The sequence below is a fragment of the Ruditapes philippinarum genome, unplaced genomic scaffold, assembly GCF_026571515.1.
Source record: "Ruditapes philippinarum isolate M1 unplaced genomic scaffold, ASM2657151v2 ctg7267_1_1_1_1, whole genome shotgun sequence".
In the NCBI taxonomy this organism is placed as follows: Eukaryota; Metazoa; Mollusca; class Bivalvia; order Venerida; family Veneridae; genus Ruditapes; species Ruditapes philippinarum.
The window spans coordinates 20,583-42,966 of record NW_026857931.1 but is presented as its reverse complement, the minus strand read 5'-3'; the positions used below and the strand labels follow the sequence as shown (position 1 = coordinate 42,966).

General features: G+C 31.1%; 1 protein-coding gene across 1 annotated transcript in view; it reads right to left on the bottom strand.

Moving 5' to 3' along the window:
* Positions 1-1,615: 1,615 nt before the first annotated feature.
* Positions 1,616-22,384, bottom strand: part of LOC132751547 (sodium/hydrogen exchanger 2-like) — a gene marked incomplete at its 5' end in the record, with an annotated part of 40,416 nt that continues 19,647 nt past the window's right edge. Inside the window, 12 exons of the mRNA XM_060741726.1 lie at positions 1,616-2,263; positions 7,669-7,787; positions 8,505-8,578; positions 9,094-9,156; positions 9,919-10,028; positions 10,711-10,776; positions 12,722-12,814; positions 13,339-13,467; positions 18,266-18,348; positions 19,631-19,752; positions 21,388-21,483; positions 21,810-22,003. Of these exons, the coding sequence (XP_060597709.1) occupies positions 1,616-2,263; positions 7,669-7,787; positions 8,505-8,578; positions 9,094-9,156; positions 9,919-10,028; positions 10,711-10,776; positions 12,722-12,814; positions 13,339-13,467; positions 18,266-18,348; positions 19,631-19,752; positions 21,388-21,483; positions 21,810-22,003 (1,797 nt within the window). The remainder of the gene's footprint in view (positions 2,264-7,668; positions 7,788-8,504; positions 8,579-9,093; positions 9,157-9,918; positions 10,029-10,710; positions 10,777-12,721; positions 12,815-13,338; positions 13,468-18,265; positions 18,349-19,630; positions 19,753-21,387; positions 21,484-21,809; positions 22,004-22,384) is intronic.

Sequence of the window (22,384 nt, the reverse complement as noted above, 5' to 3'; positions counted from 1 at the left end):
AAAGTCTTAAAGCGGCCTTCAGCTTTTCTAACAATTAAATATGTTAATTTAAGATAAATCATTTCATATATTGTCCATGGAAATAAAATCTCTCGGATATAAAATTTGAGAAATAAAAATAAATGCATTTTTTAGGCATAATGTGCCTTTAATGGTGTCCATGAAAGAGTGAGACGGCAAAAAAAATGTAAACCTAATGTGAAGCTGACAAAATTCACTGGTACCGGGTCAGAAGAACATATAGTTATTTAATTATGTAAAATAAAAACATAATTTGTCACAATTATATTGCTTTACTAAAACCAAAATTAAAGAACAAAAGACAGCTTATAAAAAAATAAAATATAACAATAACATTATTTACATAAATAACAAATACATATTACTCTTACATATGATATCCAACAACTTTATTTGATAGTAAATGTGAAAACAAAACAAAAATACAACTTAAAGTAATGATGGAGTTAGAATAGTCCTAATAAATACAACTTTGCTTTGTTGTGTATACTTACTTCTAGGCAAAACAAACATGAACTATAGCAGAACATAGGTCATTTATTTTGGACTTAAGAGTTGAAATAACCCTAATACCCTGCTGTAGTCTTAATTTGAATTTGGAACAGTCCATTTTCATTTAGAGGGATTTCAATATCAAAACTAAAACAGAAGTTAATCATGTAGTGTACATAGTACACAAATTCTATGTGCTGACACCGCTCTAAATACTAGTAGAAAATGTCTGCACTTTTCTCTGTTAGTCCTGGAAGAGTTTAATACACTGAACCTTGACTAAATAGAGGATATTGAATGAGTGTAAGTTTAATACTGAATTTATTGAACAAGTTGAATAAAATCATATTAAACGAGCCTCTGGCGAGCATGATATAATTTTATTAAACGAGTTCAATAAATTCAGTAATGAACCTACACAAATACAGTATTCTGTTTATCACATACCTAAAATAAAGACTGTTTAAAGTAAAGTGCAAAACAATCATTTTTCAATGATGCGCCTAAAGTGTAACATTATAATAGCATGTCTTTACACTATGTTTGTATAACATAAATGACGTCATGTCAAAATATATGCATGGCCGTGCAATACCATTTTTACGGAGTTGCAAAATTGGTACGGGTATGTGATTAAATAAATAATATACAAATGTAGTTTAATATGAAAATATATGGTCACGAAACATACTACAGTTTATCTGTTGATAGTCAAGGCTATGCATTTCGCCCCTTTCCCCTTTCTTGGACAGCATTAATGTATCAAGACTTTTCAACATTTTGTATAACCCAAATATTGGTTTGAAACAAGAGCACCACATGCGATGTTGAACGCTCACCTGTTAAGGGCAACAATAATCAATAACAAATTTTGACAAACAAATCGGACACATAGATATTGCTATTTAATGAAGCCCTAAATGGCTTGTTTTCTCGTCATAAATTTCTTTGACTGATAAATATTAGAAACTTAAGCTGTGTAATATCCATTTATAAATCACCAAAATATTCAAAGTGATAGTTAAGTGAATGATATAAATGTTATATCATGTACCATAAAAATATATGAATATGGCTTACTGTAAGAACATAAGAAATATTTTTACAAGTTACAACCTGACATCTGCCTATTTGGCATCTCCTTACTATCTTTTCCTAAATCTTGCATTTGAATTTCAACATTTGTATCGGGATCTTTCATAGCGTCTTGTCTTAAAAGATGAGCCGAATGTTGCGATGATTGGGACCGAGGCGGCCCTGGTCTATTCACGGCCCCCTCAATGTTTTCATTATGGTTTACTGCCTTGTTATTTTGTGGCACTACAGTGTTATCCATCTCATCCTGTTTTTCAAATGTCACATGTTTATGCTCATTTTCATGATTTTTAACTGATGCAGTTTTGTTATTGTTTGTAAGTAACGGTTTTCCCTCTTGTTGTTCATCTTCCACTTCGAAAACTGTATCTTCTAAGCCGAATACGGGCGGTGATGACACCTTGTCTGAACTTACTGATTGAAGTGGCGAATAATCGACAGTCTTTGCTCGTCCCGCACGCAGGTTTAGTTTCAAGTCCGACGAACGTCTTGTCGCCAAGTCCGTTTTGTCCTCGTCCCATGACAATGCTCGTTGTACTTTCGGTGTGAAATTGCTTAGTCGTTGATTTTTCTTGTACTTGTGTCGGAGATGACTAACCATGTTACGTTTCTCGTCTGCCACAAAGTTCTTGTCGTGATAATGCAAGCCAGTTCTCTGTTAAAAATATAGAAGTTAAATGTTAATTTCTTTAAACCATGTAAATACTTAAATGAGCCGTGTCATGACAAAACCAACATAATGGGTTTGCGACCAGCATGGATCCAGACCAGACTATGCATTCGCTCAGTCTGATCAGGATCCATGCTGTTCGCTATCAGTTTCTCTACTTGTAATAGAGTTGGTTAGCAACAGCATGGATCCTGATCAGACTGCGTGGATGCGCAGGCTTGTCTGGATCCATGCTGGTCGCAAACGCACTATGTTGGTTTTGTCGTGACACGGCTTAAATGATAATTGTGTCGATAATTCTAAAAAGGTAAATCAGACATCATACAGGTGAGTTCATCAAAAAGCTCCAGGTATGTCTACAATTTCTTGCATGATAAAGAAATAATTTTGTAATCCATGGTTACAAGTAAGTTTCAAATATGTCAGAATCAACAAAATAATCCATTCATATGAAAGGGTGCAAATTCACTTGAATGTATTTTAATTAACAATTTAATAATCTAAAGTTGTCAATATGATTTGCACTAGACAACTTTAAAACCAAATTCCTCACATTAAAGGGACTCCACTGAAGTTTTTTGACATGACGGGACTGGGAATAACTTTTTAAGATTAATGTACCATTTGATGAAGGTCTACACCAATTACTTGTGTGCAAAATTTCAGATCATTTGCTCACTCCATTTTTCCAGAAAAATAATTATTATAATTGTGAAAAATGGCCTAAATTAACCTGGAATTGGGCTAAGAACAGCACAAAGACATGATTTTCAATTCCTTTCTGAGAATATTTTTAAATTATCTATTTTCAGTGCCCCTGATTTGATCTTTGTAAGAAATCATATTTTATGTTTTTAGGCTTGTGGACCTCAGTGGAGTTCCTTTAAAGTAACTGTGCAGTTCCTTTAAAGTAATGAAAATTAAATGTAAATTAATTTTGTATCATATTATTTCCAAGTCTGCCATGTATTATCATAAATTTGCTGTTAGTCAGAGGATTCAATTGTTCTTTATGATATTGTTACATACTCTATAATAAAAATACATGTAGAATTTATACTGAAAATACATACATGTATATGAATAACAGTTTATAATTAAGAATATATAAACATTATTTTTAACACATAAACCAAATTAATGATAAATAATGTTTGCTTAAAGTTAAGTGTAGATTAACAACAATTTCATAGTTATATTTATTCATTTATTCATTAAATGTTACATATTTACAAGATACTATATATTGTATACTGTAGTCTAATTTAATGTTACTAAATAAATTTTCTGTAACAACAATTTGTTCATATAGATGAAGTTTGGACATGTGATAAATACACTTTGCAGGTTTGTTAGTAGAATTTAATTCGGGGAATCCCTTAATGATTTTTAATTTGTATTGCAAATTTTTAAAAATCATGCATAAACATTTTAACTTAAATCAAAAACTGTTAGTATCATGTCAGAAACAAAATTGTTAGTTATTAATTGCAAAAGCATCGTTCAGTTCTGAAAGTAATAAGAGTTATTTCTCCCAGATTATTTTATTTATTTCACAAAAAGTTTTCATTAACCAAAGAAAAAATAATGCTTAGAAATAGGTGAAAAATGGAAATAACTTTGGTAAAATTGACAAAACTATAATTCTTCAAATAGTCAAGTGAAAAAAATCTAACTGTTAAAACAAGTGATTAAGATTCTTCTGTATTTGACTTAAAGGTCATGTATTGGTTTTCAACCTTTTTTCAAAAATTTCTCAAATTTTCAAAAATGCTGTATAAAATATTTTTCAATTCAAGCCAGGGACCTTTTCAAAAAGGAGTGGGAATTTGGCTTGGCATTGGGATTTTTGCACAAAATAACCAGCACACAATAAAGTAAATTTTCTTTTTCTAAATTTTCTAAATTTGTTAAAAATTACCATTTCATTTTATGTTATAATAAAAAGCATTTTTCATCACTTTTTCAGTTAGCTAAAGCAGCAGATGTTAGTTTACAAAATATAGTGATACCATAAGAAAAATGTTAGTAATTTTAAAACATTCATTATATATATTATTAGGAAAGAAAATTACATTATTAGTAAGGTACAGAAACTTTAGACAGGTTATATGACCAAATTTAAATGGTTATATGTTTGTATAACCTAAGCCACTTTTAAGGCAAGAGTCATAATAACAAACAACAATTTATAAAAGACCATATATCATGTCAAAGTCTTGGTTATGCATTTTAAAGTTAATATACTGCACAATTATTTTTTATGTGGAAAATAAAAAAAATATATGAACAAAATTTAGATTCAGAGCAGCGGTGTATATGGGTGATATAAACATTTAAGATTGTCCAATGAAATTCTATGTTACAAAAACAGTGCAGTATAATATTCATTTAGGAATAAGCTTTTCCTTCATGATTTTAGAGTTAAATATTTTAAGGTATATATAACTATTTACCATGTAATCCTGAGATTAAACAAAAACTTATTAAAAATATGTACTAGATCTACATTAAGTTTCAAACATCTGACAAAATATAATTTTCGAAAACGGCAGTTATAAAAGTTTTAATTATTAGAGAATTGTCACATATAATGATAAATTTTAAACTTAATTTTTTTTTATATAAAATTCTTAATATAAAAATGCTAAATAAAAAGCATCTATAAATGCTTTAACTAACTTGTGAAGCTTATGTTTTTAGATACAAAGTATTTTCATTATTACTGAAATAGTAGTTGAACTACCTTTTTTTCTTATTACAGAAATACAATTTACAGTTAAATGTGAAACTGCCACAATTCTAATTTTACCCTTAACCAGCTTATTGGACTTGTCCAGTTTCTATTTCTGGATCTATTCATTACCAATTTTGGGGATATCAAGAAAAAAAAATTTTTTTTCACTCAGACATTACTGTTTAGAGTCTGGACAGACAGCATGGCACGGCAGAGCAGGCTGGCCTGATCTTATACTAGTGACAAAGGGTTCCCACTTGTGGTTCCAGCAGGTTAAGGATTAAAAATCAAGTGAATTGTGACAATTTTGTGTCAAATCTATAAATAGCTGACCTAAATTTATTATCCTAAAATAGCATCAAAACTTCAAAGTTTTCTAAGAGATGCTAATGATATATTAATTTTTCTAATTAAAAAAAAAATGTGTGTGTCTGCTAATAAAATCCTTTGAAGTCCAGAACGAAATTCTTCAATGACCATTTCACCAAAATTTCCATAAAACAAAAATTTTACATGAAAATTTGAAAACAAATCACCAATTTTGCTTTTCATGATAATCGATTTCTCAACAAAGTTTTCAACAAAAAACTTATTATTCACCAAACACTTCTGTAAAAATCTGATTTTTCAACAGAACAGCTACTGTCTGTGTAAATATATATATTCTTGAAGTCTTCCATGAAAATTTGAATATTAACCAACAGTTTCTGTAAAAAAAAACTCAGTGAAAAACTCAATATTCATATTGACTGACTTATACCATACAGTGTACTTAAAATTTCACTCTCCAAACCAAAATGGAATTTTTTCCTGTAAACAACAGTGAACACACACATTTTTTTCAATCTACATGTATCTACATTTAAAACATTTTTATGTATCACCCACAGGAAATTTATCATCTAAAATCCCAATTTTAGGTGTAAGTTCTGGCTAATATATGGGATATACTTACATTTTCAAACTAAAATATATGAATACAAACACATTAAGACATTGTTTATTCTCTAAAAACAAAGAACAAATCTACAAATTTTGATGCAAAAATGGTGGCAACTCTTTATTTTCTTCTTTATGACAAATAACAACCATCTTTGCCAAGCCCTGCCCCCAATGATGTCTTAAACACCAAGCCCCACACCCATGATGTCATGGAACATCAAGCCCTGCCCTCATGATGTTGTCATAGAACACAAACACCTGCTCCCATGATGTTGTCATAGAACACCAAGCCCCACCCCCAATGATGATGTTGTCATAGAACACAAACCCCTGCCCCAATGATGTTGTCATAGAATACCAAGCCCCGCCCTCATGATGTTGTCATAGAACACAAACCTCTGCCCCAATGATGTTGTCATAGAATACCAAGCCCCACCCTCATGATGTTGTCATAGAACACAAATCCCTGCCCCAATGATGTTGTCATAGAATACCAAGCCCCACCCTCATGATGTAGTCATAGAACACCCAGCCCACTCCCATGATGTTGTCATATAACATAAAGTTCAGCCCCAATGATGTTGTCATAAAACACCAAGCCCTGCCCCATAAAAGAAATTCATACAAAAAGAACCAATAATACAAAATTAATTATCAAACTATAACTATTTTATATATTAACTAATAACTTCCTTACAAAGAAAAGAAAAGCAAATTACTTAAAGGGACTCCACTGAGGTTTTTTGACATATTGACTGAGGAATGTTTTTCAAGATTTCTGTATCATTTAATAAAGGTTTGGACCAAAAACTTGTGTACAAATTTTAATATTATTCCCTGAACTCAGGTTATTCAACAATAATCATTTCTTTGTATAAAATGACTCAATAATGAAAAATGTTTTAATGCTTTGAAACTAAAATCAAGCTCAGAATTGCAGACACAAAAAAAAAACAATAAATTTAGACTTATTTTAAGTATAAATCTTATTTTTTTTCTTCATATTTTTCTGTTTTAACTGGCTCAATTCAACATGTAAGAATTACAAATTTTATGTTTTTTGACTTTTGTACCTCAGTGGAGTTCCTTTAACTATAACATAAAAGCATAAAGACTATCAGAATAATATTTGATATTTTGCCATGCTGAAGAGTAAAATACATAAAACTTCTTAAAGATGAAAAGATACGAGAAAACAAAACATTCTTCACAGAAACAAATTTTACAAAATTTTACAAAATTTATTGTAGCAAGAGTACTGTCAAACTTTCAGTAATATACAAGTATATTAGCCCTCTGCCTGCTGAATTTCTAATATGGACTTGTCCAGTTTCTATTTATGATACCGTCCATTATAAATTTTCGGAATATCCAAATAGAAATTTTAAAAAAGCCTCAGTCAACAGTATATATTTTTTTTTGGTGGGTTTTATGTCACACCAACACAGTATAGCTGGTTAGCTTACATGAAAGAATCCACAGTCCCTGTCATTACACAAACCCACAACAGTGAAGGGCAAGTGGTTTTAAGACAACGACCTTAACCATTTGACCACTAACGCCCAGTCAACAGTAAAGAACCTTGTCAGAATGCACAGATGGGCAGGCTGGCCTAGCTCTATACTGGTGGCAAAGGCTTTATAAATATCACTTGATTGTCCCAGCAGGGTAAGAGCTAATATCATATGACACATTATTGTACAGTTTATACCTGTCTTGAAGACACCATGGCACTTCTAAACAATTTCTTCAAATCAATGCCCTCTGGTCCCTCGGCCTCCTTCATTGATTTTTGTGACACTAAACGATGCCTCCTCATCTCTATCTCTTCTGTAAACACAAACAAATACATACTCATGATTTTAATTCATTCTTATGGCTTATCAATTCATATCACTGAACATTTGCCTTAAACTAGACTAATAAGTACAAACATCATTCTATACAACAATACGTTACTATACTGTATAATTGTTTAATTTTGAGACATGGAAATATTTGAGATTTTTGCGAATTGGAATTATTTGATCCCCCAAAAATTATTTCTGTTTAGACAAACTTTCTTATATCATTTGATATTTTCACATTTTCATACAGCATCTTACATGAATTAGTTTTACTGTTCATGTACCATATCCATTTATACAGTATACATTTTACTTAAAGTGATATTATGCCCATCCAAGGGAATATAGTGAGTGAACAGGAGAAAGTAAAAATAAAGTTTACATTTCCACTGTAATTCTTTCAATTTTGTAATTTCGCATAAACAAATGGCTAAACAAATTTTCTGTAAATATCCATCAAGATTTACATGTAACTTTCAATTTATAAAAAGTAGGGCAGTCTTTTTATATTTTAGGCAGATTCATGTTTCAGTCCTAAACATTTTCCAATATCAACTGTTGGTCAATCACCATTATAACAATCAATCTTTTGAAATAAATAAGTTAATTCAGGTCAACTTGACTATGACAAAATAAGCATTATGTCACTTTAAATAAAGGATAAGTATAGTAAAATGTATTAAAAGTATAAAATATGTACCATCTCTCTCCAGTGCTCGTTGTTCGTATTCGTCATCCATTCCCTTCAAACACACAGAGCTGTCTATCTGCCGTCTGCAAATATATGACATAACTAGGATATCATATAAACTAGGATGTCATATAATTAATAATAATATGTATGTACAATGTGTTTGTGTTACACATTCTGTTTGTTTGTTTGCTGGTTTATCTAGTTTTTATGCCAATTTAAAACCCAATGTTTTTGGTCATATCTTGCCAGTCGATGCACCTAACATGTGTTCCTGGATAACTAACTAGTAACTACTAATTTCTTAATATTTTCCCATTTATAGTTCACCTAAGCCTGGAAGTCCTTCATTTTAGATAAGATAAGATACAAATAAAAATAACATAATTTTTTGTAAAACAACTTAATTTTTCTATTATAATAAAGAACTTTGCTGCAATTAAAAAAACTACACATACTTAATTCTTACATTTCTGGTATTCTAGGTCTTATTCTGTTCATACATTTATTAAATGTTAATCAGTCAGAAAAAGTAGAACTGGATTTTACCACAGTGCTATTTACAACTCCAGATTCCATGTCTAGAAAAAGTACTTACAAATCTGATTCAACCCTTGGTAGATTTGACACTCCACAGAGCCGCAGATTTTTGTAATGTTCCCTGAAAAAGATGGAAATAAAATGTGTTTTAAGCACTGAATAACAATAATAATAAGACAAAATGTTCATTACATAAAATATCAGTGTACAAGACTTTCCTATACCATGGATTCAAAGCCAAGCAGTCCCAGGTCTGATATAACTTTTGGCTACTAAATTTTAGCATTTTGGTATTCAATGTCTTTAGTCCAAAAATAAAAGCACAATAAGCCCATGTCACAGCTTTGCAAAGAGTGTGATAGCGCCTTATTTAATGCACAAGACTTGTGATAGCGCCTTATTTAATGCACAAGACTTGTGATAGCGCCTTATTTAATGCACAAGACTTGTGATAGCGCCTTATTTAATGCACAAGACTTGTGATAGCGCTTTATTTAATGCACAAGACTTGTGATAGCACCTTATTTAATGCACAAGACTTGTGATAGCGCCTTATTTAATGCACAAGACTTGTGATAGCGCTTTATTTAATGCACAAGACTTGTGATAGCACATTATTTAATGCACAAGACTTGTGATAGCGCCTTATTTAATGCACAAGACTTGTGATAGCGCCTTATAAAACCGACAAGACTTGTGATATTATAACGTTTCTTTTACACGTCAAATGTGGCGTCTATTAACATAGACATCAGTTTAGTACGGTTACGTCATTTCCTTCATGTATCAACTGACGGAGCTAAGAAAGCGAAACATGTATTGATATCTAAAAATGTATTGGTTTTGATCTATTGTCCTAGATATTATGTAGACAAATACTTACTTCATCACAAGTTTCTCATAATAATTACTAATCTCAATCCCATCACACTTTGTTGGGTCCCTGAGTAACCGTGGTCTGATAAAACGATCATCTAAACGGTCAAACTTTTCCTGTAAAACAAAAGTCAAAAACTTGAACATCTTTATAAATATTTCATGATACCATTGCATGTCTAACGCCGCCACATCTACAAGTCAAACAAGAATTCATCAACTTTATGTTTCCTTGAAACTTTAATGGAATCTACATTTGATTTTCGATTATCGTTGTAAATGCTAAAATATATAATAAGACAACACTATGATTTTGTAGACATTTAAATTTGGTGGCACGCACTAGCTCGAAGGAAGTTATAGAGCGATTTATCATATACCACTAAAAGAGATAGCTCTGTTGTTTACTATCCTTTGCAGATTTTCCATTTTAAGTGTTTCACTTAACCTATATAAGAATTTCAAATTCTATATTTTAGGCTTTTTACCTCAGAGGACCTGTTTTAACAATATGTTGCAATGATGTTAGGGAGAACAGTATTGCCCAAGTATATACTGCTTGAAAAGTTGAGCTTAATTGCCATACTGTACAGATTTTTTTGGGGTTTCATCAACAAAATCTTTAATACTTTTATTTTGCAATATATGCCACCAGCCAATACTCATATACAGAATATACATTCAAATAATATACATAAAGTGAATCAATAATAACCATCTTGATAGTTTTTGATAATATGTTATATAATGTGTTATAACGAAAATATATAAAATTATGTCTTCTAAAATATATACGTACCCTCAAAAGATATTTTCCTGACATGCCTACAATCTCCTCTATACCTGCCATCAGATGATCGGATACCTGACATTAAAATACAACTATTTATTAAAAAACCTCTATTTCATGAAGCTAAGGTACATAACTGTGGAAAATGATGTAAAACATAGGACAATTGTATACTAATAATAAGAGCTGTTGGTAAGACAGCATGGTCAACTTTTTTCAGTTTTTGATAGAACAAGAATCTTGATAATGTAGAATTTTTTTAAGTTCAAAAGGAGCCATAATTCTTTTAAAACAAGCAATTATCATAGTATTGCAAGCAATCCATAAGTCCCCTACCGGTAAAAGCCCAAGCAACATTCTGAAGGGCCATTGGCCATTCACTTATGTTTCTATTTTCAGTAAATTTGTTGAAAAAGTTCTTTAAAAGTGATTACAGGAAACAGTTTTTATGTACAGACAGACAGACAGACAGACTGAAGGACACTCTAAAGTTATTTTTTAAACATCCCTGTTATCAAAATATAACATTTTTAAAAGCAAAATTTTTAAAAAGGAGATAACGATGTCATACATGATGTGAGTGTAACAAAGAACAAATTATTAGTAATGAAGGTATGAATATTGAATGTTTATTTTGAATTTGAAGTAAATGAAAGTTAAAAGAACGAATAGGAAAAATTAAAAGTTTAAGGAGGAGATAATTCTGGAAATATGGATGCTAGATTTATAAACTTTGTCATATTATTATGATGTGGGAGTTTGAAGAAAATCCTATCATGATTGAAGAAGTTGGAGTAAAAATTACCAATTTCTCAAAAAAAAGTCTAAGTTCAAAAGGGGCAAAATTCTGGAAATAGTCTTGCTAGAGTATTGAACACTCACAAATGTTGAGTGATAATAAGAAACATTTATATGAAGTTTGAAGTAGATACATTCAGAAAAAAAGAAGTTATTAAAAAAAACAATGTTTTTTTCATGAAAATTTTAAGTTCAAGGGAGGTAATTCTGATAAATTTTAAGCTAGAGTTGTAAAACTTGTCACATATGATGTTGTTGATGACTAGCAACTTATATTTAAAGTTTGAAGAAAATACCTTAAGAAATAAAGAACTTATAGTGAAAAAACTTAAAAACTAGAATCAGAAATCTTGAAATTCAGTCTATTTGTTGCCATAGCAACCAGAATATTCAACATAGGAAGATAATAAAAGGATGTGCATAATTTCCATACTGCCATCTACCCATATGTCAAGTTTCATAAAAATATTTTTAGTACTTTTTGCGTTATCACTGGATCCTGGTTATGTGTAAAATTTGCCATATTTTCAGTCTATTTGTTGCCATAGCAACCAGAATTTTCAGCATAGGAAAAAAAGAAAAAGACATGCATAATCTCCATACTGCCATCTATCCATATATCAAGTTTCATAAAAATATTTTCAGTACTTTTTACGTTATCGCGGGATCCAGGTTATGTGTAAAATTTGCCATATTTTCAGTCTATTTGTTGCCATAGCAACCAGAATTTTCAACATAGGAAGAAAAGAAAAAGACATGCATAATCTCCATACTGCCATCTATCCATATATCAAGTTTCATAAAAATATTTTCAGTACTTTTATCGTTATCGCGGGATCCAGTTTTGTGGACGGACGGACTGCTGGACGGACATTCCTACGAATGGTCATTTATTGGGTACTGTTTTTGTTTAAAAGTACCCAATAAGACAACAAAAGTACCCAACAATACTGACGGAATGAATAGAATTACCCAACAAGTGTCCATTCGTGTGTTCAAGGTACCCAACAAGTGTCCTTTCGTGCGCCCGGACAGACGGACGGACTGACGGACAGAGGGTAAACCTAAAGTCCCCTCCGGTAAACCGGTAGGGGACTAATAAGGGCCTTAGACAGTAATAAAGCTTATTTTGACCTTTCTAAAGAAGAAAAAACGTATTTGTTTCTGAGGAATAATATGCCTTTAAAGCTATGTTATATAGATAGTATATAAATGTATTTACATGCTGATTAAGTTCTTGATAAAGGATCATATCTTTTGATGAATCTTGTAATGACACTCTCATCTTCTTTACCAACCATTTAATCGTCCCACCCTGTAACATAATAACTGAATTTTATATTAAATAGGTTTATAATAATTAGATTTTAAAATGTTCCCTACTATAAATGAATACTACTGAGATAGTTTCTGTCGACAGTTGTCATTTAAATTACTTGTGTAAATGCAATAGTTTCTATTCTTACTTGCGTAAATGCAGTTGTTGTTTTTATTTCTACTTGTTTAATTGATGTACATGAAGTTTTTTTTATACCTACATGTATAAATGCAGTATTTTTTTATATGACGGTATAAATAAAGTAGTTTTTAATACTTACTTGTATAAATACAGAATTCTTTTTTGGTTCTTACCTGTTTAAATGCAGTTAAGTTTTTATACTTACTTATATAAATGCGCTAGGTTTTTGTACATATGCTTTAATGCAGTGGTATTAAATGCAGTAGTTTACAGAATTACCTGTACAGATGCAAAGTTTCTATAATAACTTGTATAAATGCAGTAGTTTCAATACTTACTTGTATAAAAGCATTTGTTTATAAAGTTATTTAAACACTTACTTGTATAAACACTGTGAAAAAGATAACGAACAAGCTCGTTGTCATGAACATATTTTTCATCGGGAACTCGCCCTCATCTAGCAATGCAACCAGCGAGAAACAAACCGCCCCTCGTAACCCACCGTAACTCTGAAACAAAAATATCAACATTATTTGTACATAAATGTTCATTGTGTGACACATAGAGGATATTGAATGAGTGTAGATTTAATACTTAATTTATTGAGTTGAATAAAATCATATTATGTAAGCTTCACAAGAGCATAATATTGTTTTTGTCAAGGATTTCAATGAATTTAGTATTGAATCTACACAAATATAATATTCTATTTATCACATATCTAAAATTAGAACTGTTTACAGTTAAAAAGAGTCATTTTTCAATGAAGTGCTTATAATGTTAGGCTAACTTTAGTGCCCTTTAATAATTGTTTATATATAATGCAAATGATGTCACATCAAACTTTTATTACACTAGGATAACATCATTTTTATTGAATGGGTTTATTACACTCCTGTGACATGGTTTATGTGATAAACATATATAGAGGATATCAAATGAGTGTAGTTTAATACTAAATTTATTGAACAAGTTGAATAAAATCATATTATACGAGCCTCTGGCGAGCATTATAATATTGTTTTATTCAACGAGTTCAATAAATTTAGTACTGAATTACATAAATATAATATTCTATTTATCACATATGTAAAATAAGAACAGTAAACTGTTAGAAAGAGTCATTTTTAAATGACGTGCCCACAGTGTAACACTAACATTAGCACAATAAACGCTATGTTTCCATATAGCCCATTAATGATGTCATGTCAAAGTGTTATTACAATAGTGTAATATCGTTTTTATTAAATGGCTTTATTACACTCCTGCGCCACGGTTTATGTGATAACAAGAGCTGTCACAGGAGACTGCGAAGCTCGACTAATAAAATACTGGACGCAGTAAGGAGGACAAAACTATGAAAGAAAAATCAATTATGTATAATTATGTATTAAGTTATAGTAAAAAAATAACATTTGTTAACATAAATTCCAAGATCAAAGGGAATAATTCTAGAAATAGTCATGCTAGAGTTATGAACCTTGTCACACAACATGGGTGTAATGATAAGAAATAATATTTGAAGTTTGAAGTAGATACCTTAAAAAGTAAAGAAGTTACAATAGTTCTTAAAGAGAGATAAAGAAGTTCAAAGAGAGATAAATCTATAAATATTGCTTCAAGAGTTATGAACATTGTCACATAAAATGTAATTGATGATAAGGAATAAGTGTTTGAAGTTTGAAGTAGATACCTTTAAACTAAAAAAGTTAAAGTAAAAAATAACAGTTTTCTAGTAAAAAAATCTTAGTTTATGGGGAGATAATTCTTGCAAAATTGATGCTAGAGTTATGAACCTTGTCACATAAGATGATGATAAGGTACATATATTTGAAGTATGAAGTTGATCCCTTTAGAAATAAATAAGTAACAGTAAAAATTAATATTTTTTAAGGAAATTCTAAGTTCAAGGGGAGATAAATCTGAAAAAATTGGAGTTATGAACCTTGTCACATAAGATGGGGATGATGATAAGGTACATATATTTGAAGTATGATCCCTTACATTATGCCCATACAAGGGTATATAGTGAGTAAACAAGTAAAAGTCAGAACAAGTTTATATTTTGTTTGAATTCCTTTTAATTTTATAATATACTTTGCATGAATGATAAATTACACATGTTGCCCCCTAAAAATATCTGAATATCTACCAAAATTTACCTGAAACAGTCAATTTATAAAAAGAGTTGGGCAGTCTTTTTATATTTAAGGCAGGATATATATTCTATCCAAAACGTTTTCCAATATCGAGTGTTGGTCAATCACCATTATAACAGTCAATCTTTCGAAATATGTTGTCAATTTAGTTCAACTTGACGATGAAAATATGAGCATAATGTCACTTTAAGAAATAAAGAAGTAACAGTAAAAAATAGTATTTTTTGAGGAAAATTCTAAGTTCAAGGGGAGATAAATCTGAAAATATTGGTGCTAGAGTTATAAACCTTGTCACATAAGATGGGGATGATGAGAAGGTACATACATTTGAAGTATGAAGTTGATACTTTAAGAAATGACAAAGTTATAGTGAAAAATATTTTACTGCAACAAAACTTTAATCTAAAATCTGGACGCGGACGCAGGGGCGAGTAGGACAGCTCTCCACATACTTCGTAAAGTTGAGCTAAAAATATGTTTATCACTTAATTTATATATATAAATCATCATCTCATGCTTTGAAGTGGAGCTGTTCATTGTTTAAGTCGGGGATTTTTAATTAAAAATTGCTACATTCCAATGAACACCATTCCCCGTACAGGCCTTGACCTAGGTGACCTTGACCTTTGTCCCCAGTAGACTCTAATTAAGTAGGTCAGGCATCTAGAGCTTATAGATGAAAATGCATCTGTGAAGATTGGATTTGTAGGTAGACATGACAGGTCTCACAATTTTTGCCTTTTACACTTACTAAATTCAAGTGGAGAAGTTGCAAGCTACTTGCAGTAAGTAAAATTTGAAATTGGTATAGAATCACGGATTTATATTACAAGGATCAGACACTATCGTTTAGCTTAAAATCTCGTCGTGCGCATGCGAGGAATCGCATATCGGATAAAGGTGGACAGAATGAGAGATGGCGGAACGCGCGGAGTGCGAAATAGGACAGATTTTCACAAGAGTATGTGGTGTTATTGCAGCTTTGTGAAAATTTTTACACATATTAATGTATTGATACAGTATTATTTTGTGTCACTAAAGTATTAATATATGAGAATATTCCGATAGAACGCTGCAACGCTGAGTTAAAATAGTACCTAATTTAAAAAATATTCGCCTATTGTTTAGGCATACACTCTACACTTTGACGCCCTTTTACTTCAAGCACAAATTATTACTGCGATTCAGATTAAGATAATTATTTTCTACATGGTTTAATGGTTGCAATGCAATAAATGTTTCTTGATAGCTTAAAAACTTTTAAAGAAATTCATGTTTAAAATTTGTCTTTTTTCTGTGAATTATTTCCAAATGATTTAAACATTTTATATTTGATTACCTGAATATTAGTATAAATGTAGTATTCTACTAATTAGTGTATTAATATATTTTCAGATCATTGAAAAAAGCGTTCATAGACAATAGATGAATTCGAAGAAACTTTTATTGGCATACAGAACAGCTATATTATTTTTTATGTTGGCACGGAATTTTTTCATAGTTATCCTTCACAATTCCCGTCAAATGATTTATTTGTCATATGTTTATTTTTTCTTTTTTTTTCAACGAAATGATCTGTATATTTTCAATTTCATTAATAAATGTTAATAAAGAAAATAGATTTACATTGTATTTATATCTATCATCTTCAGAATCATTTTCTTATTATACATACAATGGACTGTAGTTAAAGACCGTGCACATACAAAATATACATTCAAATTCTATTTGTTTTTGAAGATTGATTGTTGCAATTATCACATGCAACCTGGTAATGAAAGTTTGAAAATAAAGCTTTTCAATTATCACTTGTTACCTGGTAACACGGATTTATATTATCCGTGCTGGTAATTAACCCCCTTCAAAAGTAATTAAACTTCAAAGAAATTTAAGCGATGTGTAAAAAATAATCAACAGTTACTTTTATTTCGCATAATACTGACTCAAACTGTAAAGATTTTTATTGTTTTTCTAGTGTTACATTAAAAATATCAGAAATATCTTTCTATAGGCATTCAAATAAAAGGATAATTAAAATATACAAGTGACATTAAAAAGGCCGGAATCGAGACAACCACACAAGAGTAGGGCCTACTTTACTGTTACGATGATTGTCTACTTCACTGCACCGACATTTGAAAACAGATTTACAAAAGATTATAATGATATAAATGATGATTGAAATTTAAATATTGTATGAATATGGCAATATTAAAATCTCGGCAATATTTTCTACTAAAAAAATGAATATTTTCTTCTTGTGTTGAGCGTATTGTAAAGCCCGCAATACATTACCCGTAAAACAATTGTGCGTTAATAAATTTGACTACATAACCCAATAAATCTTAAATATTGCATCTTTGATCATCTGTGAATAACTTACATTGCCTTCTTTTTTATTTTGAAATTGAATTTATTATGTTTCCATAATAATTAATTTCAAATACCTGCTTTTTATATAAAAAATGTAACTTTACCGCGGATTTCGTCAAGTTAATTTTTTACTCTGATGGTAAGAAAGGGACATGACTCGGTAAATAGGCAACTCAGAGTTTGGGACATGTGCATTCATGGTAGATAACCACAGAGAACAAGTGTGTGAAGTTTCAACCCATTCCCTTCAGTTGTTTTGGAAATACCAACTTGCCTGTAAAAAATTAACCTGTGATGAGGACGCCAACACTAATGCCAGGGGGGGGGGGAGGGGGGAGTACAATAAATCTCCCAATTCTTTGAATAGTCAAAGTTAAAAAAAGAAAAAAAGGATTCTATTTCTATAAACTGATTCATTTCAGCTTGATCATGAAAGTAATGCCCTGACCCTATAGAATAGTGGGGACCTTTGGATAATCAAACCCACACTAAGGACTCATAGAGGATAAAAAACTCTGCCCTTTTTATCGCCTATTCCTTACAAGAAGTGCATGAGCAAGAGTCACTTATTACTTACAATGACTTGTGCACTTTAGTAGAACCAATAAGCCAGCTCTCACACAACAGATTTTCAAGTCCCTATTGAGATTCATACCAACAGCAACATGGGGACAAGGGATGTTCTACGTCAGTGACTTGAGGCGCTATGCTATGAAGGCCCCAAAAACTATTCAGAATATATTATACACTTACAATAAAGAAAACTTTCACTTACTATCATGAACATTTCATCAAGTTTTATTTTACGTATTCTGTATCTATCACATCTATTGATCAGGAATGACATCACAAATGTAACTGAAACAAATATAGTAATAACGATGTGTCATAGGGTGAGAAAAATGTGCAGCCTGACCAGGACTTGAACCCGGGACCCTCGGAATACCGTTCCGCGGCTCAACAGACTTAGCAATCCTGCCGCTTACACATCTTCTCCCCTAAATCGTGAAACAGTTCTGAACCGTGACATACTCCCCTGCTATATTGAAATTCGTCCTCAAATTTCACAGAGTTACAGAGCAATGTAAATTAAACCCTGAGCTATATCAGTAACGGCCCCATGTTGGGCACCAAATGTCACAGAGTGAGAAAAATGTGCAGCCTGACCGGGACTCGCACCCGAGACCCTCAGAATACCGTTCCGTGGCTCTACCGACTGAGCTTATCCGGCCTCTTACACATGTTCTCCCCAAAATAGTGAACAGTTCTGAACCCTGACAGATGACATCTCTGTGCATTATTTCAGGCACAAACAAGCACCTGAGTAGAACCACCAACATTTGGTAAGGTAGCTGGATAACTGTCTCCCATGAAAGAATTCCAAGACACTAGCATGGCTCGAACCTACTGTGGTAAGAGGCAAATCACTTCCTAAATCTAAACATTACTGGTTTACATGAGAAATTAATATCATAACCCAATTAGGGCTCAATCTCATAAACCTTGGGGTCCTAATATCTTACCCTTTAAATAAGAGCACCACATGCAAGATTAAAGCTGGTCTTTGAAAATTCTAAACTCCCGTCCAAAAATATTTCTTTCAAAACTATGTATCTTATCTAACAACTGCACCTTGTCATGATTAGAAAATATTCCACGTTTCCTGTTGAAAAATGGGCTACATATAAGTTTTTGCATGACAATGACAACAACATCAACCACATTCTAGAAGGACCTCATTTGCAGTGATAACAATAGCTCAAACTTTTTCTTTGGAACAGACAAACTTAAAATGAGCTTAAAAATCAGTTATTTAAACTTATTCTGTTGCACTTTTGTTACATCACTTTTCATTAGATAATAATAACATTTATAGTTTTATATACACGCCTGCTGTCAATTTTTGAAGAAAAATTCACTTTTTTCTCTAAAAACTGAAGATTGCTGTATTATAAATTCGTTATTAATATTCCCGACAGGTTATATGATCGCAAATATAAATAGTTTTTTTCAATAATTATATACCTTGTCTAACAGCTCGGGTAATATTTCAAAACAACCATTTCTATAAGGCCATATAACATGTACAACCTGTCAAAAATCTTTATAACTTAAATAAATAATATATATTTATACTTACTAATAAATCTGTACAGTACACAAAGTAATGTTGTCCATAGGACAAAGCCTGTATTCCACACATGATGGGGATGTACTGTTTTCAGTCCGAGAAACAGGAAAATGATGATCTCACAGGTATTGCTGAAAAACAAACAGAAATTGTCACACACTGAGCTATTATATTTAAATTGAAATGAACTTATGATGTCATACAATTAAAATCTGTACCAAGGATTTATTATCACACAAATTCACATTTTTGCGAGATTTTCCGAGACCGTGTTTAACACAAGAAATTTTACTGATACATGTACATATATGTACACTGCCATGCTATCTAAAATGTGTTGTGGTATTCAGAGTTTTTCAAATAGAATTCTATTTGAAAGACCCTGAATCAGGTTAAGGGTTAAAGACCCTAAACTCCTGAAGAAATGTCTAAAAGCTGCACAAACTGTATTAAACAAATTTTATGGACCATATCAAAAAGGGCCACCAATCTGTATGAAAAAAACAAAAATGGAAACAAATCTTTCACTACAAGTATTATAAGAAGTGAAAAGCAACATGGTAAATTATTTATGAATCTTGGCTAAGTTTCACTGATATTAAGGAAACTCAGTTAAGTTAAAAGGAGCTAAAACTGAAAATGCAGACAAAATAGTCAAGTAATGATTTAGTTTAAATGAAGTCTAAAATGCTGACAAACTAATTTGTGTTACACCATTTTTCAACGGAAACATAGAAACTATCTTCTAGTGAGTACTTCAAACCAATACCATGTGTACTTGAAAGAAACTGACATTAACTGGCACTTTAAAGCACCAGTAGGTAATTACTATACAAGAATAAAGCAAGTTGAAAACTCTTCCATCTCTATTCATGTTTAGTATACCTAAGTGTTCAATTTTACATGTTAAAGTGGACAGAAGCTTTTGACAAATTACAGCTGCCCTGATTCAGACATTCTTTACAAATTAGCAAACTCAGCAATTTCAAACTTTGTATTATATATACAATGTAGTTCACATCACTTGCTATATTGTTTTCAGTAAGAGAATTAAAGCAATTCAAAATGTTAAACCAAGTTTAATGAGTGGCTGGCTGCATAAATCCATTAACTCTGAATATTTGCTTGTTTTATACAAATTGTTCAATAAACTATAATTTTCATAACATAAATTTTCATACTAGATAACTTACAACTGTGTCCACACTTTTTTTTTTTCAAGCAATATTTCATAAGAATATTCACAAGAATATCCACATTATAAAATGCTATTGTTTTTGTCAATATTTATAGTTAGTTTATACAAATTTATTTTAGTTTGATTGTGTTGGAAGATATAAGATTACTGAAACACTCTCAAATTCGTCCCTGAAACCAACCAATAAGCAATGAATGTTAAGTGCTCAAGGAAACTATGGCTTGCATGTGATGGGGTTTAAACCCATAGGACCAGCAATCCTTAAATCACTAGCCTGACACATTAGCCACTCAGCCATATCTATATTTTCATTCTTATTGTGTTGGAAGCTATAAGCTTACTGAAAAATCTCAAATCCATCCCTGAAACCAACCAATAAGCATTGAATGTAAAGTTTCTTGCTCAAGGAAACAAAGACTTGCCACTGACTGAGAATTTGTTAATTGTAGACTAATCCACTTTTAATATCTTAAAATTTTGCTAACTCATCTGCAACTTTATTATAATATTCTATTATATTATGATGATATTATCAATATAAGATAGAAGTTTCTCCATAAAATCTTACCTTATGACTTTGGCAAAAAACTTGCAAGCCAATTTGGATTTATTGGTGATATTGTTGAAGGCATATTGCATTTGTGTCAAACCACACCCTATTATGCTGAAATAAAAATTATTTCTTATGAAAGTGTTTGTGTTTACATGTACATTGGTCATGTACTTGCATTATTTGCCGTAGTTATAACCTGGTACTGAGTTACTATTGCACAATAAGGGCTATTTTGGTTTATTTTGGCCTCTTTTTGGTAAATTAAGTGGATTTTTAGTGCAGTTTGCAATGTAAAAATTATTTTCATTGTTCACTTCACAATGCTTTACTTTTAAATACATTTTCAAAATAAATTTTCATAAAAATTATCATGAATCTGGAGCCATGCTACTTTAAATATGATATACCCACACATAAACACACAAATCCTTAATTACCTAATAATCCCTGAGAAATGAAACATTTCTGCTATAATGTACGACTGATAAGCAAAGCCGAATATGATAATCGGTTCAACAACCTTCACATTGTTAGTGAACCTGGTGAGGAACGATGATGAAAGTCCCGTTGCAACGCCGATAAATATCCCACCAAAGACAACAACTAGAAACTTTACTATACCAAGCACTATCTGAAATAATAAACACAGACAATGTTTCAGAAAAATTTCTATATTTTTTTATTATGCATTCTGCAATGATGGAACAATGTTTAAAAGACAGTGCCATTTGAATACTTTGAACATGTTAAATTGTAATTTTTGTTGGACATTCCAAAGATTTTATGGTGTTTTAATTTCAGGCTTTATCAGTAGAGGAAGACACCAAATATCCCTTTGTTAACTATCTTATGGGCAACTTCTGCAGACAGTATTTGCCCTAATAATATGTCAAATCATTTTATTTGTTAAGTTGACAATTTTTTTACATTTAATGATTTTTAAAAAAAAATTCATAACAATCAAAACAAATATGGTGTGGTTGGTGGGTTGCTTTTAAAATAACCTTTTACA